Source organism: Vombatus ursinus, unplaced genomic scaffold, assembly GCF_900497805.2.
Source record: "Vombatus ursinus unplaced genomic scaffold, bare-nosed wombat genome assembly UNPS02014782.1, whole genome shotgun sequence".
Taxonomy (NCBI): domain Eukaryota; kingdom Metazoa; phylum Chordata; class Mammalia; order Diprotodontia; family Vombatidae; genus Vombatus; species Vombatus ursinus.
The window spans coordinates 3,492,360-3,509,300 of NW_020954560.1; the positions used below are offsets into that span (position 1 = coordinate 3,492,360).

At 37.1% G+C, this 16,941-nt stretch overlaps 1 protein-coding gene across 1 annotated transcript in view; it reads right to left on the reverse strand.

Annotated features, from left to right (window-relative positions):
* The window catches only part of MAN1A2 (mannosidase alpha class 1A member 2), a 225,585-nt gene extending 209,132 nt beyond the window's left edge, over nt 1–16,453 (reverse strand). The window contains exon 1 of the mRNA XM_027866720.1: nt 15,983–16,453. Within this exon, the coding sequence (XP_027722521.1) occupies nt 15,983–16,290 (308 nt within the window). The 5' untranslated portion in view covers nt 16,291–16,453. The remainder of the gene's footprint in view (nt 1–15,982) is intronic.
* Between the last annotated feature and the right edge of the window lie 488 nt (nt 16,454–16,941).

A 16,941-nucleotide genomic window follows, 5' to 3' on the forward strand; every position in this document is an offset into this window, starting at 1 on the left:
TAAACAAGAAAGAAGTTAAGGAGATGAATAGAATCTCAGAAAAGTTAAATATGGTTGACCTCTGGAGAAAATTGAAAGGGGACAGAAAGGAAGCCTTTTTCTCGGTGGTACATGGCACCTACACAAAAATTGACCATGTATTTAGGGGATAAAAACCTCACAATCCAATGCAGAAAGGCAGAAATATGAAATGCATCCTTTTCAGATGATGATGCAATAAAAATTACATGTAATAAAGGGCTATGGAAAGCCACACTAAAAGTTAATTGGAAACTAAATAATCTAATCCTAAAGAATGAGTAGGTCAAAAAACAAATTATAGAAAAAATCAATGATTTCATCCAAGAGAATGACAGTAATGAGACAACACACCAAAACTTATAGGACGTGGTGAAAGCAGTCCTTCAGGGAAGCTTTATATTTCTAAATGCTTACATGAATAAAATAGAAAAAGAAGAGATCAATGAATTGGGCATGCAACTAAAAAAGCTGGAAAAATAACAAATTAAAAATCCCCAATTAAATATCAAATTAGAAATTCTGAAAACCAAAGGAGAGATTAATAAAATTGAAATTAAGAGAACTACTGAGCAAATAAAACTAACAGCTGGTTTTATGGAAAAAAAATAATAGATAAACCTTTGCTTAATTTGATGAAAAAATAAGAAAACCAAATTACCATCATCAAAAATGAAAAGGGTGGATTCACCACAAATAAAGAGGAAATCAAAACAATAATTAGGGAGCTATCTTGCCCAACTGTGTGCCAATAAATTTGACAATCTCAGTGAAATGGATGAATATTTGCAAAAATATAAATTGTCCAGATTAACAAAAAAAGGAAATAAAATAATTAAAACCCCATTTCAGAAAAAGAAATTGAACAGGCAATTAACGAACTCCCTATGAAAAAATCTCCAGGGCCAGACGGCTTTACAAGTGAATCCTATCAAACATTTAAAGAACAACAAATTCCAATACTATGTAAACTATTTAGGAAAATAGGTGAAGGAGTCCTACCAAATTATTTTTATGATACAAATATGGTGCTGATACCTAAGCTGGGAAGCGCAAAAACACAAAGAAAATTATACACCAATCTCCCTAATGTATATAGATGCAAAAATTTTAAATAAAATATTAGCAAAGAGATTACAACAACTTATCTCGAGGATAATACACTATGACCAGGTAGGATTTAGACCAGGAATACAGGGTTGGTTCAATATTAGGAAAACTATCAGCATAACTGACCAACAACAAAAATAACAGTAATCATAAGATTATCTCAACAAATGCAGAAAAAGCATTTGACAAAATACAACACCCATTTCTATTAAAAACACTAGAGAGCACAGGAATAAATGGAGTCTTCCTTAAAATGATAGATGGCATCTATCAAAAACCATCAACAAGCATTATATGTAACAGGGATAAGCTAGAAACATTTCCAATATGATTAGAGATGAAACAAGGATGTCCATTAGCACCACTGTTATTCAATATTGTGCTACAAATGTTAACTGTAGCAATCAAAGAAAAAGAAATTGAAGGAATTAGAATAGGCAAAGAAACAAAGCAATCACTCTTTGCAGATGATATGATGGTATACTTAAGAGAATCCTAGAGAAACAAGCAAAAAGTTACTTGAAATAATAAATAAATTAGCAAAGTTGCAAGATATAAAATAAACTCACACAAATCATCAGCATTTCTATATATTACTAATAGCCCAACAGCAAGAGATGGAAAGATAAATTCCATTTAAAATTACTGTAGACACTATAAAATATTTGGGAATCTACCTGCTAAAACAAAACCAGGAATTATATGAACACAATTACAAAACACTTTTCACGCAAATAAAGTCAGATCTAAATAACTGGGAAAATATCAGTTGCTGAAGGATAAGCGGAACTAATATAATAAAAATGACAATTCTACCTAAGCTAATTTACTTATTCAGTGCCATACCAAACTACCAAAAAATTATTTTACATAACTAGAAAAAACAACAATAAAATTAATCTAGAAGAACAAAAGGTTCAGAATATCAAGGGAGCTAATGAAAAGAAATACAAAGGAAGGTGGCCTACCTGTACCAGATCTTAAATTGTATTATGAAGCAGGCAATCATCAGAACTACTTGGTACTGGCTAAGAAATAAAGCGGTGAATCTGTGGAATAGGTTAGGTATGCAAGACAGAACAGTCAATGACTATACTATACTAATCTACTATTAGATAAATCCAAAGACTCTAGCTTCTGGGATAAGAAATCATTATTTAAGAAAAACTGCTGAGAAAACTGGAAAATAATATGGCAGAAACTGGGTGTAGACCAACACTTATACCCTATACCAAGATGGGTACAGGATTTAGATTTAAAGACTGAGATTATAAGCAAACTAAGAAAGCAAGAATAGCTAGCTTACCTTTCAGATCTATGGAGAACGGAAGAATTTATGACCAAACAAGAGATAGAGAACTATTATGAAATGCAAAATGGGTAATTTTGATTACATTAAATTGAAAAGTTTTTGCATAAAGTCAGTGCGTCCAAGCTTAGGAGGGAAGCAGAAAACTGGGAAAGAAGTTTTGTAACCAGTGTCTCTAAAGGCTTCATTTCTAAAATACATAGAGAACTGAGTCAAATTTATAAGAATACAAGTCATTCCCCTATTGATAAATGGTCAAAGGATATGAACAGGCAGTTTTCAGAGGAAGAAATTAAAGCTATCTAGTCATATGAAAAAATGTTCTAAATCACTATTGATTAGAGAAATGCAAATCAAAACAACTCTGAGGTACCACAATACATCTATCAGATTGGCTAACAGGAAACCTAATGCATCGTTGGTGGAGTTATGAAATGATCCAACCATTTTGAAGAGTAATTTCGAACTATCCCCAAAGGGCTATAAAAATGTGCATATCCTTTGATATGCAATAGCAATAGCACTTCTAGGGCTATATCCCAAAGAGATCATAAAAACGGGAAAAGGACCCACGTATGAAAGAATATTTATAGCAACTCTTATTGTGGTGGCAAAAAAATTAGAAATTGAGGGGATGCTCATAAATTGAGGAATGGCTAAACAAGCTGTGGTATATGAATGTAAAGAAATGCTATTGTGCTATACGAAATGATGAGCAGGAAGACTTCAAAAAAAAAACCAAACAAACCTGGAAAGACTTAAATGAACTGATGCAGGGTGAAATGAGCAGAGCCAGGAGAACATTATACACAGCAACAGCCACACTGTGGAATAACTGACTTTGGTAGACTTGGCTCTTCTTAGCAATGCAAGGATCTAAAACAATTCCAAAAGACTCATGACGGAAAATGCTATCCACATCCAGAGAAAGAACAATGGAGTCTGAATGCAGATGGAAGCATACTATTTGCTCTCCTTTTCCTTTGTTATTTTGTTTTATTGCTTCATTCTCATGGTTCCTCCCATTAATTCAAATTGTTCTTTACGTCATGACTAATGGGAAAATATGCTTAATATGAATGTATAAGTAGAACCTATATCAGATTGCACAGCATGGGGGTGGGGGAGAAGAGAGGAAGAAGGGGAGAATTTAGAACTCAAAATCTTATGGAAGTGAACATTTAAAACTAAAAATAAATAAACTAATTATTACAAAAAACAAAAAAACAGACTAACCCAAATGGCAAAAGAGGTCCAAAAAGTCAATGAGGAGAAGATTGCCTTAAAAAGCAGAACTGGCCAAATTGAAAAGGAGGTCCAAAAGCTGAAAGAAGAAAATAATTCCTTAAAAATTAAAATGGAGCAAATGGAAACTAATAACTCTATGAGAGATCAAGAAATTATAAAACAAAACCAAAAGAATGAAAAAATAGAAGGCAATGTGAAATATCTCACTGGAAAAACAAATGACCTGGAAAATAGATCCAGGAGAAACAATTTAAAAATTACTGGACTACCTGAAAGCCATGATCAAAAAAAGAGTCTAGACATTATCTTTCAACAAATTATCAAGGAAAACTGCCCTGATACTCTAGAACCAGAGGATAAAATAGAAATTAAAAGAATCCACCAATCACCTCCTGAAAGAGATCCTGAAAGAAAAACTCCTAGGAATACTACAGCCAAATTCCAGAGTTCCCAAGTCAAAGAGAAAATATTACAAGCAGCCAGAAAGAAACAATTCAAGTATTGTGGAAACACAGTCAGGATAACACAAGATTTAGCAGCTTCTACATTAAGGAATCAGAGGGCTTGGAATAGGATATTCCAGATGTCAAGGGAGATAGGATTACAACCAAGAATCACCTACCCAGCAAAACTGAGTATAATCTTTCAGGGGAAAAAATAGATATTCAATGAAATAGAGGACTTTCAAGCATTCTTGATAAAAAGACCAGAGCTGAATAGAAAATTTTACTTTCAAATACAAGACTCAAGAGAAGCATGAAAAGGTAAACAGTAAAGAGAAATCATAAGAGACTTATTAAAGTTGAACTGTTTACATTCCTACATGGAAAAATGATTATTTGTAACTCATGAGCCCTTTCTCAGTATTAGGGTAATTGGAGGGAATATATACATAGAAAGAGAAAGAGAGAGAGAAAGAGAAAGAGAGAGAGACAGAGACAGGAACAGACAGAGATACAGAGACAGAGGGCACAGGGTGAGCTGAATATGAAGAGATGATATCTAAAAAATAAAATTAAGGGGTGAGAAGATTGTTCTGAGAGAAGAAGAAAGGGAAAGGTAGAATGGGATAAATTATCTCACATAAAAGAGGCAAGAAGTAGAGAGGAAGTGGGGGAAGGTAAGAGGGGATGAGTGAATCTTACTCTCATTGGATTTGGCTTAAAGAGAGAATAATATACACACTCAATTGCGTATGGAAATCTTTTTTACCCTACAGGAAAATGGTGGGGGAAATTGAAGGGAGGGCAGTTTGGGGGAGGGGATAATTAGAAGCAAACACTTTTGAGAAGGAACAGGGTCAAAGGACAGAATAAAATAAACACAGGGGCTGGATAGAATGGAAGGAAATAGAGTCTTTCACAACATGACTATTATGGAAGTGTTTTGCATAAACATGTATAACCTATAACTGAATTGCTTGTCTTCTCAATGAGGGTGGGGAGGGAGGAAGGGAGAGAATTTGGTACTCAAAGTTTTAAAAATGAATGTAAAAAAAATTTTTTACATGCAACTGGGAAATAAGCTATATAGGCAATGGGGTATAGAAATCTATCCTGCCCTACAGGAAAATAGAAGGGGAAGGGGATGAAGAGGGGGGTATGATAGAAGGGAGGGCAGACTGGAAGAAGGGGTATTCAGAATCCACACAGTCTTGGGGTGGTGGAAGGGAGAGATGGGGAGAAAATCTGGAACTCAAAATCTTGTGGAAGTGAATGTTGAAAACTAAAAATTAAAATTTAAAAATAAAAAAACAAAATTATTTAGAGCATTTTTTCACATTAAAAAAAGTAATTTGACAGCTTTGAAATATGCATTGGAGAGGGGAGACAGGAACCAATAATCAGGCTACTTACTATAAAAGCATCATGTTTTTGCAAATACTTAAAATATTTTCGAGACACTTTACTTGACATGCTATTTCCATTCCTTAGAATCTACTGACGCTGTTTTCACTTCTCCCCCAAATCCCTTTCCCCTCCCCTCTACTAATCCAAATCCTAGTTTCCTTCAAGGTCCAACTTCAAGACCTACTGTTTCCTTAAAATGACTATCTTCAACCACCCCTACCCTCACGGATCTCACCCTTCTCTGAACTCCTACAGTATTTTGTGCATCACTCACAGTAGCATTTAATCATATGTTGTCCTTGTACAACTTTTAATTGTTTCACAACAGCACATCTGGAATCCTTAGATTCTAATCAAACCCTTAGACAGGCCTTTGGATGAAGGAATAAAAGAAAAAGCATTTGTCACTGGCTTACTACATGTGGCAAGTATTGTGCTAAGTTCTAGAGACACAAAGCTAAACACTCCCTGACCTCAAGGAGTTTTCATTTTAAAAGGGGAAGACTGCACATAATGAAAAATGGTGGATATGGAAGAGTACTTTGTTCAAAGAAGTCACAGGGATGGTGAGTGGAATCCTTAGAACTTATTCATCGCCCTGTCTATAAATGTTTATTATTGTTACCAGAACTGGAGATTGGGGAGAACGGGTTTCAGAAAAGGGTTCTGGAACACTCAAAGGCAATGGCAAGATATCATCCAGACAGCAGCATCATGTGCCCAGGTGAAAAGATAAAAATTAATATTGCCTCTAGCTTCTACTATATGGATTTCTACTGAATTGATTCTACAATGTAACTGATTTTATACTGTATTAACTTTATAACTGAGTCTGCATCTGCCTAAAGCCTTTCTATGTCCTATGTCCTTGAGTTGACCTCAGAAATTAGCTTTCCCTCTGAGTTACCTTAAAGTTACAAGTGCAAAAGATATGTTATTTGTCCTTGCCTATCCTTAATTAGGAAGAGTTTTTCATCTCTTTCAAGGAGGGAGCAAGTGGAGTAGTTCTGATTCCTTAACAAAGATTACAAGATGCAAATGGGTTGCAGAAAACAATACTCCTTAACTATTAGAGAGGGATGGTTACTATCCCCACTTGGGTACTAGCCTGCTTTCCAATCATGGTATCCCCATTCCCATGCCTTCTACCCTGTAACCAATCATATCATTTTCCCCACCTACCCAACTCTATATTCCCCAAAACTATAAAAAGGCTGGAGAGCCTTACCTTGGGGTCTTTAGTCACTGAGCGAGGCCATTGACCCAACTTACTGGTTTCTTTCAGCCCAACTAATAAACTGTTCATGCTCAGACTGTTATCTCAGTTTAATTTAATTAAAAAATATAACACAGGGTAGTCTAGATATGGTAAACTCTCAATCTGGCCCAGGGCCGCAGAGTGGGGATTGAAGTGGCAGGTCCAGGGGCAGCTAGGTGGCGCAGTGGATAGGGCACTGGCCCTGAAGTCAGGAGGACCTGAGTTCAAATCTGGCCTCAGACCAAACACTTGACACATACTAGTTATGTGACCCTGGGCAAGTCACTTAACCCCAATTGCCTTTAAAAAAAAAAAAAAAAACAATGTGGAACTATGACCAAAAAGTTACTAAACTGTGCATTCCTTTTGCCTTTAAAAAATAAAGATAAAAAAGGGGCTAGGTGGCGCTGTGGATAGAGCACCGACCCTGAAGTCAGGAGAACCGGACTTCAAATTCAGCCTCAGACACGTAACACTCACTAGCTGTGTGACTCTGGGCAAGTCACTTAACCCCAACTGCCTTTAAAAAATAAATAAATAAATAAATAAATTTTAAAAAATGAAGTGGCAGGTCCAGGTCTGAGTCTGTCTCTGGCAGAGAGAGGGTATAGGACAACAAAAAGTATCTTCGATAATAAATGGATGATACTATGCAGGACAAACTCCCGACCAATATAATATGACCTTTATTTTTTAATGACCCTGGAGAAGGCTGCCCACATTTTCACCCAACACTCCCAAAATCCAACCCTTGTGGGAAAAAACTTTGTACATAGAGAATCTATGCACAGAAGTAGAGAAAGAGAATTAACATCTGGCCCTGGCCTCCTAATTGTTGAGTTTATCATATCTAGACTACCCTAGACACATCGCACTACTCCCTGGCCATATTAGAAAACATTTCAGAGAAGAAGGATCAATTCTCAAGCAAGATTAATCTGCTTATGGTGTGCCCCACCCATATCTTCACCCAGATTATCTAAGATGTTTCACTTCCTTTCACTATAGTGTCAGAAATTTTATCTATTAAGTATGTGGTGTTTTTGGCTGATTGGATCCTCTTTTAGAAATGTAAATTATGAAAAGACTAGTTCAAATTTTCCTTCTCATACCTAATATTGTTTATGAGCAAACTGCTTAACATACTTAAGCTTCAGCACCCACGTGTGTAAAAGAGAGAAAATATTTACCTCACACAGAAAATGGAAATTTTTATTTTTTGAAGATGAGAAGCAATAACTTTGGCACATAGGTCATTTTGATGATATGGCAGCTTAATCCTGTCCTATTCCTTTCCTTTCCCCCAAAGCAGGAGTTCTGCAGTAGGAATACTTGTGGGCACAGAGATCTTTAGAAAGAGATATTATTAGGAAGTAACAGGGAGGGGCAGAAAGGAAGGGAAGACGCCAAAGATAAATTAAGGCTTGTTTTGAAATTTCACCAAACACACACTTAAAGAAAAAGCAATCACTTTTCTCCATCCTCCTTTCTCCTATACTATATGATCATCTATAATTCTAGGACCTAAAACTAGGGCCAGTACTGTTAACATTCTAATTCTGTGACAGTACGAGCTAAAGAAATTTTATGAGCTAGTGTGGGCATTTTTTATGTCTTCCCATCAAAACCATGTGCTGAGTCCCAAACTCACCGCCACATCTAATCAGCTGTCAAGTCATACTGATTCTACTTCTCAAACGTTTGTTTCCGGAATGTCTCCACTCCAGTATAGGATCTCCTTGCTCTCTATCTGCTCTACTGCAACAGCCAAAGAACAAATCTGATTTTATGCTTCTCCTGCTATAATGGCTCCCTACTGATTAGGAATTAAAATCCACTCTAGTCAGGCATTCAAGGCTTTCACAAGCTATACACTTTCCAGTATTATCTCACAGGACTATCCCTCCACTTACTTTGTTGTTCAGTAGTTTTCAGTCGTGTCTGACTCTTCATGACCCCATTTGGGGTTTTCTTGGCAAAGATACTGGAATAGTTGGCCATTTCCTTCTCCAGCTCATTTGACAGATGAGGAAACTGAGACAAACAGAACTAAGTAACTTGTCCAGTGTCATACAGCTAGTAAGAGTTATCCGAGGCTAGATGTGAACTCAGCAAGATGAGTCTTCCTGACTCCAGGTCTGGCACTCTTATCTACTGTTCCACCTAGCTGCCCTTCTACTTACTTTACAATCCAGCAAAGTAAACTATTTGCCACTGCACGTGCTTGCGCACACACATACAAACCACACACATGCCCCCCTTGCTCTCTGCTTCTTTCCCTTTGTTTATGCCATTCCCTGTGCAGGGACTCCCTCCTTCTCACCCGCGCTCCCCCATCTCCACCTGTTAGATGCTGCTCAGTCCATAACGATTAGTACAAATGTAGTCCGTCTTTCATGAAGCCTCCCTTGAACCCATCAGTTAGTGAGGATGTTCCCTCCTCCACTCTCCCAGGTGTCCTAATGTATTGTGTATACTTCTCCTGTGTTTTATCATATATTATTTGGTAGTAGTTTGTACACCTCAAATCTTTCCATGACATTATAAAGCTCTACAAGGACAGAAAACTTTTTTTTCAGATAAATACAGCTTTGAAATTATATTTCAAATTATATACTTATTTTTTTTTTTAGTGAGGCAATCGGGGTTAAGTGACTTGACCAAGGTCACACACAGCTAGTACGTGTCAAGTGTTTGGTCTGAGGCCACATTTGAACTCAGGTCCTCCTGACTTCAGGGCCGGTGCTCTATCCACTGCACCACCTAGCTGCCCCAAATTTATTATATACTTTAAAAAACGTACTGTATGCAATGGAGATTTGTTTTCATACATAATTTTTTTCTGTTATATAAGATGTCTGTATTTGTTGATATTTCTCAAATTTATAATTTAAATTTTTTAATAGGAAAAAGTGATATATTAATAACAGATCTGTTCGCGTCACCCGCCCCCACCCAATGAACAAATGAATTTTAAAGAATCTATCATGTAACACAGACTACTTCTATCAGGGAGGATTCTTTTTTGGGGGGGGGGGGGCCCCTAGTCAATGGGGTTAAGTGATTTGCCCAGGGTCACACAACTAGTAAGTGCCAAGTGTCTAAGGCCGGATTTGAACTCAGGTCCTCCTGACTTCAGGGTTAGTGCTCTATCCACTGTGCCACTCAGCTGCCCCGAGGAAACAATTCTTGTCTGATCTTTGTACCTTACCTAATGTCAAGGTTCTATACCTACTAAGCAACTGCTATAAAGCATATTGCTTGCAAAATGCTTCATACATTATTTCATTAGACCCTTACAACTCTGAGAGGTAGGTACTATTATCAGATCCATTTTGTAGATAAAGAAACTGAGGTTAAGAAAAGCTACCTTACACCAGATCCTACAGTCAATGAGTGCCAGAAGCAGGATTTGAGCCCAGGTTTTCCTGTCTCCAAGTCTGGCCCTCTGGCCACTCCACTGGGCAGAATAAAATTCCTTGGCATCACAGCATACAAGAATTAGCTGAAACTACTGGAAATGCTCAGCCTGGATGGGTAAGACAGTAATCTTCAAGTAGATGTGATATCCTATGAAAGAGGGATTAGACATGTTCTGACCAGCTCTGAGAACAGAATGTAGGAGTGAAAAGTCACCAAAGGACAGATTTAAACTGAAGAGGAAAAGCTTTCAAAAGAAAAGCCTGGTTCCAAAGTGCAATCAGCTGTCACTAGAGGCTTCAAGGAAAGACTGAATGACCACTGACTTATTGGGATGCTTGCTGAAGAATAGGTTGGGCCACATGGCCTCTGAAGCAGGTGCCTTCCAGCTCTGATATTTTGACTCAGAATGGTAAATACATAATATTTTCACACCATCGTTTTAACTTTTTTTCAGTGCATACCTATATGCATTTTTTCCTTTCAAAGAATCTCATTTTAGGGGGGTGACTCATTGTCAATGGCCTATATTTGGACCAATACAAGACTTCATTTTGTCCCATGGCAACATATTCACTTTAACTGGACCAAAATGTATGCCATTCACATAAAAGTTTGGAGTCTGGTGTTAAGACAAAACAAATAATACAGAAAAATATCATTTTGACATAATTATCTTTTTAACAAAAAAAAAATCACTGATAAAGAAAATCTGAATGTTGGCTATGGGATTTGCTGTATATATTTACTCTGAGTAAACTTGATTACATGTACTAAAATCTGATTTTTTTTAAAATAATAGATGCTTATACTATTTATAGAAGTGTTTGATTTTAAATAGCAGGTTCCAGTATGCATTTAAAATTATTTAATATCCACTAAATTTTTCAGGAACACTATTATAAAAAGCAAGATACGTTGTATTTTTCTAAGTAAGTTTTTGTGTATCCCAATCCATCAACGACATTCATCAGACAAGAAGCATTTATTGAATATTTGCAAAGTTCTTTGCTCTGTAAAATAAAAGGGGGTAGGGAGGTAACGCATAGGAAGACAATGATTTACTTCCCATCATCATTCATACAGATCTTTTGCAATAAACTTACTAGGAAGCAATGTCAAGGGGAAAAAAAGAAATCATCAATCAGTTTTTTCTGGTATGATCTTACTTAACCTTTTCCATAAAAAGCGAATCTTTCTATATTTATATGACTAATGTATATTTGACATACTGAATTTACACATTTTACACCTCTATTTGAAAATTACCTATTGTCGATAAAACTTTATTACATTATTCACTAAGTTTTATCACCACAGATTTTTTCAGATTATGATTAGTTATAACATACAAAAACATGCCTTCAGATATAAAATACATGTGAAGGACAGAAAGCCAAGAGTAGGTTAGGAGATAACTCACAATGAGATTAGAAAACAGAATGGGTGGACAAAGAAGGTAAAAGCTGAGTGGGAGGCAGGCAGTGAAGGAGAAGAAGAAACAAGAACTCAAGTTTCAAAGTTAATAAATTTCAGATACATAATCTAAAACGTTGACTGTATTTCCTCTGAAAAGATTAACATTAAGTCCAATATCTTTCTCAAGTCTCTTTCTAAAAAAAGCTAACTGGCTAAAGGCCTAAATATAATACCTTCAATTAATTACTTCTGCATTTAGATTTCATTCATTTGCATAATATTCCATTAAAACAGAGTAAACTCTTACAATGAAAAATGAAATAAGAAAAATATGCAGCAAAGAGCAGACATGTAACTCACATTTTACAAAGTACTTTAAGGTTTACAAAGCACCTTCCTCATATCAAAGAGATCACTGGAAGCTACGTATGCCAGCATTAACAGGACTTATTTGAAACTCATCAAAAAGTTGGAATTCGTATCATTATCAACAATCATCCATGAGGGTTCAAAGGATGTCACCATCTTTTGTTTAAACATAATATGCTTAACCATAGTTTTAAACTACACTTCATACTTTTAAATTAAAGGCCTTTCATTCTGGAGACCTGGGTGAAAATTCAATTTCAGGCACTCATCAGCTGTATAATCCATGGAACAGTTAAACAGTGCTAGACTTGGAGACAAGGAACCAAGGTTCACATACCAGCAATCCTACTTACTACCTGAGTCCCTCAAGCAAGTTCTCTCTCTGATCTTCAGTTTCCTCATCTGTAAAATAAATGGATTGGACTAGATAACTTCTAAGGTCTCTTCCAGCTCTTTAGGGTTGGATTCTGCAGTAATTAGTAAGTGACAACCTCTCAGGGCCGAAACTTTCTCATCTATATAGAGTTTATACCTCTCCTTATGAGAAAGGTATTTTGTAAACTTTAAGACACTTTGAGTTATTATCCATATTGGATCAAGTCATGGAAACACTGACAATTTCATAAATGCCTTCTTCATTTTGCTCTGTGCTACCACCAGCTGAGAATATATAAATGGTTGAGCACCAAAAGAATACGCCCTGTAAGAAGTTCAAACAGAAAAAAGGGAGCAAGATCACCAAGAACAAATTAAATAACATAACAAAATGACAAAATAAACCAATAAAAGAACCGTGGAAAAAGTTAAAAGTACTACACAAATAACAGGAATTTTTGTGAACATATTGTTGCTTATAAAAATGAGAATAAAATGTACACATTTCTATTTTAAATCAACCTTCTACTTCTAGCTTATTCTTGCTTATAAAAATGAGAATAAAATGTACACATTTCTATTTTAAATCAACCTAACACACTGTCTAAATATTTTGATCTAGGCTGTATAATAACCACTTATTTTAAGTTATCACAGAAACCATGATACAAAGTGTCGGGTAGATGGCAGGTGCCTGTGATGCCAGTGTCACAGGCTGTCACTTCAGACAAGAATCACTCAATAAGAATCTGGACTTCAAAAAGCCCCGCAGATTTTGTGGTCCAATCATCCATTTTAAAGATAAGAAATCTGAAAGGAAAAGTGACTTGACCAAAGTTTTACTGGTAGTGGTCGGACCAAAGTATAAACTTTAAAGAGTAAACATGTTTTTAAAATTGTTATAACAATTTATATACAAACAGCACTGAGGAGAAAATATTCTAAGTACTACCAATAATTTTGTAGTGAATATAGTGATAATATCGGCATCTTTCCATAGTGCAAAGAATCATGGACTTGGAGTCAAGAGATATCTAGATCTAATCATCCCTCAGGAATTCACTAAGGACATGAGCAAATCACCTGACTTCCCAAAGCCTCAGTTTCCTAAGCTATAAAATAGGTATTGTACCTACAGTACTTAACTCCCAAGAAATCTCTAAGGCTCAAATGAAATAACCTATGTAAAGTCTTATATAAATGTCTGTTAATTATTATATCATCCCTTTTAAAAATGTGTCTACTAAGCCCAACTGGCAAATTAAAAGGAGCAAATGGAAAGATTGACAACCTCCAAACTAATTTATAGAAGAGATATTAAAGTTATAGAAATCATTCACTTAAATTGAGCTTAGAATTGAACAAGTGGTGAGTGGATTAAAAAATGGTATTAAGAAACAAAATCTTATTATTAATACTTTATTTTTTTCAAGTATTAAACTGGATTCATCTCTAAAATTTAATAAGGATAAATGTAAATTCCTTTTAAAAATCAAATACTTAGTCCAAAATAGAGGAGGCATGACTAGAAGGAAAAGGAAAGGGAATAAGCATCTATATATAGCGTGGACTATGTACCAGGCACTGTGCTAAGTGATTTTGCAAATATTATTTCATTTGATTCTCACAACAGCCCTGGGAAGTAGGTGCTATTATTATCCCTCATTTTACAGTTAAAGAAGTTAAGGCAGACAGAGCTTACAATGAATGACTTGCCCAGGGTCAAACAACTAGTAAAAGTCTGAGGCCATACTGGAACTCAGGTCTTCTGACTCCAGACTCAGCACTCTGTCCACTGGGCCATCAACTGTCTCCAAAAATCACCAAGGTCTCAAAGACTCAAGTGAACTTAGTGAACTTTAAGTTCAACATCAGTCAAGAACTCATTCATGTCAACAGATCTGACAACCAAAAAAAGCTAATGGGAATCTTAGGCTGCATTCATACAAGTACAGTATCTAGAAAGAGAAGGGTGAAGAGTCAGCTTTGTATTCTAGTTCTGGTTAGATAAAATCTAAATACCCTGTTCAGCTGGAGACACATTTAAGGAAGGTTATTGACAAGCTGAGGCTGATCCAGGAGGGTCACTTGCTGATTAGAGGAGTAAAAATCATGCCATAAGGGCATTAGAAAAGGAATTAATTGGAGAAGTTTGCCCAGAATAATGAAGGAGAAAGAGAGCTATCCTCAACTTTTTGACGAGCAGTCATGGCCCCAAAAGCCCAAACTGGCAATGATGAGTCTAAGTCTCAGAAAGACTACTTTTGGCTGACATATGGAAAAATTTCCTAACAATCAGAGCTATTGAAAAGTGTCCCATCAGTGGAGGATCAGAGAAGTAGATGTTGGATAAGGAAGAGGGGATTCCTGCTCAGGTACTGAGTAGGTGATTTCTAAAATCCATTTAATCTTTGAGTCTAGAAACATATGGATAAAGCTTCTCTCAAAAGTTAAGGCTTGATTATATATTCAGCTTTATCATTTTTAAGCAAATGAAATCAGTTAACTGAAAATAAGTCTATAGGCTTTGACAATAACTACAGTATTTTAAAAATAAGATTTAAGCCTTTGACTTTTCCACTTTTTCAGAGGTTCAATGGGAACCCTTGGAAGGATTGTGACCATGAAAAGATGATAGTCCGTTTGGAAACTGTTACTGGAAAGAATAAACTACTCTACAAACATATATTTGATTGGTAATGTAAACATTATCTAAAAGGCTAATAATTTGGGTTCCCATTTTATCCTAACAAATTTATTCGGCTTAGTCTCATTAGATTTAGTTATCTAAATTTTGACTGGCACAACTTAAGTAAGTTAGAGAACAGTGGATTAAAAAATAATTCATCTCAACAGAGTCCACCTCTTATCTTTTAAAGAGGTAAGTTAATTAAGCTAAAAATAGAGGGGAGGGAGAGAAGCAAGCAAAATATAAATCTGTACGTTTGTTAAACACGATTCACAAAGTGAATTTAAAGTACTGATTTTTTTTAACTGGCTTAGAATATGCAATACATTTCCCTGGATGTGAAAATAAATCAGAGCCTAATTTTAATACATAAATTATGAAAGAGACATCTTTTTTTGCCTGTTTCTCAGTGAAAGATTAAAAGCTGAGGTACAGAATTAAATCTTAAAACTGTCTGACCACCACCAAATCCAATCAAAGAAAGAGGCACCGGCAAATACTTCTGACTAAAGTACCTAATTAGTACTTCCAGCCTTAACCATACGCAAAGCATTCTTTAAGAAACAGTATATTCCGATAGATAGAGAGATAGATATACAGACAGACAGCCAGAGACACACACATATATTTTTTTCACATTTGACACTTTAACTTTTCAAGAGCTTCAGTTTCCTTATTTGTAAAATCAAATGGTTGAATGAAATGATTTCTCCGAGAATTCTTAAGTGTTTTAAATTTTGATTCTTATTTCAGAAAATCTAGAATTTATCAATTGTATCGATCACTATATTATGCCCCGGGGGAAAAAAAACCACGTAATATAACAAAAACCTCTCTTTATCACGCTATGTACTAACGTACTCGAGTAGAGTCCCGTCGTTTTCCCACCTGAAACAAAAAAAATACCTTTAGTATACCTGTGTCTGTGTTCGTCATGCCCTTGTCCATGGATCAAGAAGCCTCCAATGTCTTTTTCTCCTTTGCTGGTATCTACATGCGGAATCAACACATCCTCTAAGCCCAGGTCAAAGCGTTTGTGTTTTGAAGAGTCCGGAAGGAAGAAAAATGCCCCAAAACATAGGGTGATGAAGGCACTAAGAATAAGGAGAAGAATAAACTTCTCCGACAGTCTTAATGTAGCCCTGTGATGGGAAAAGGAGGGCGGCCCCAGGTTCAAGGGTGGTATTCTACGTCCAGTTAAGGGCAACAGAGCCGGGGTGGTCATTGTTTACTTCTTCTAGAAAGTGTTTTAAAAAGCCGTCATCTTACGTCAAATGTACAACACATAAAACAGTCTCCAAAATATCGGCAAAAATAGAGACGCTGGGAGCCTTCGCGGACTTCGGGGATTATTGTGCTTATTCAACAAGTCTCGCCTTCGGCCCCTCTTCCAATTACATTCGCAGCCTGCGCCCCCCCGCCCCCCCCCCCCCCCCCCCGAAGAATTGCGACTCTAGGTTCTTCCGTGGTCTCTTGGCAGCCCGGGGAGCAGCGAACAGTCGCCCCTCATTCCTGGGGGTCGCGGTCCCGCGCGCCCCACTGCGGAGGAGGCCGAGCGGCCGCCCGTCTACGCCCGCTCCCTCCGCTGGCTCCGCTCTCCGGCCCCCCGGGGGGGTTCACATGCCTCCACTCGGGATCCTCCCAAGTTTAAAAAAGGGCGCGTGGTGAACTTAACTTGCTCCGGCGCGTCTCCGGCGGCCACAAGCCCGGGGGCGGCGGCGGCTCTGGCGGCGGCGGGCAGACGCCGGGCCCTGGGCCAGCCCGCGGGGCTCGTCACAGGGCGCCGGGCTTCATGGGTCACCGGAAGGGAAAGCAGATCGGGGATCCCCGCGCCCCCGAGGCGGCTCCCGCCGCACCCGTGGTCGTGACCGTGGCC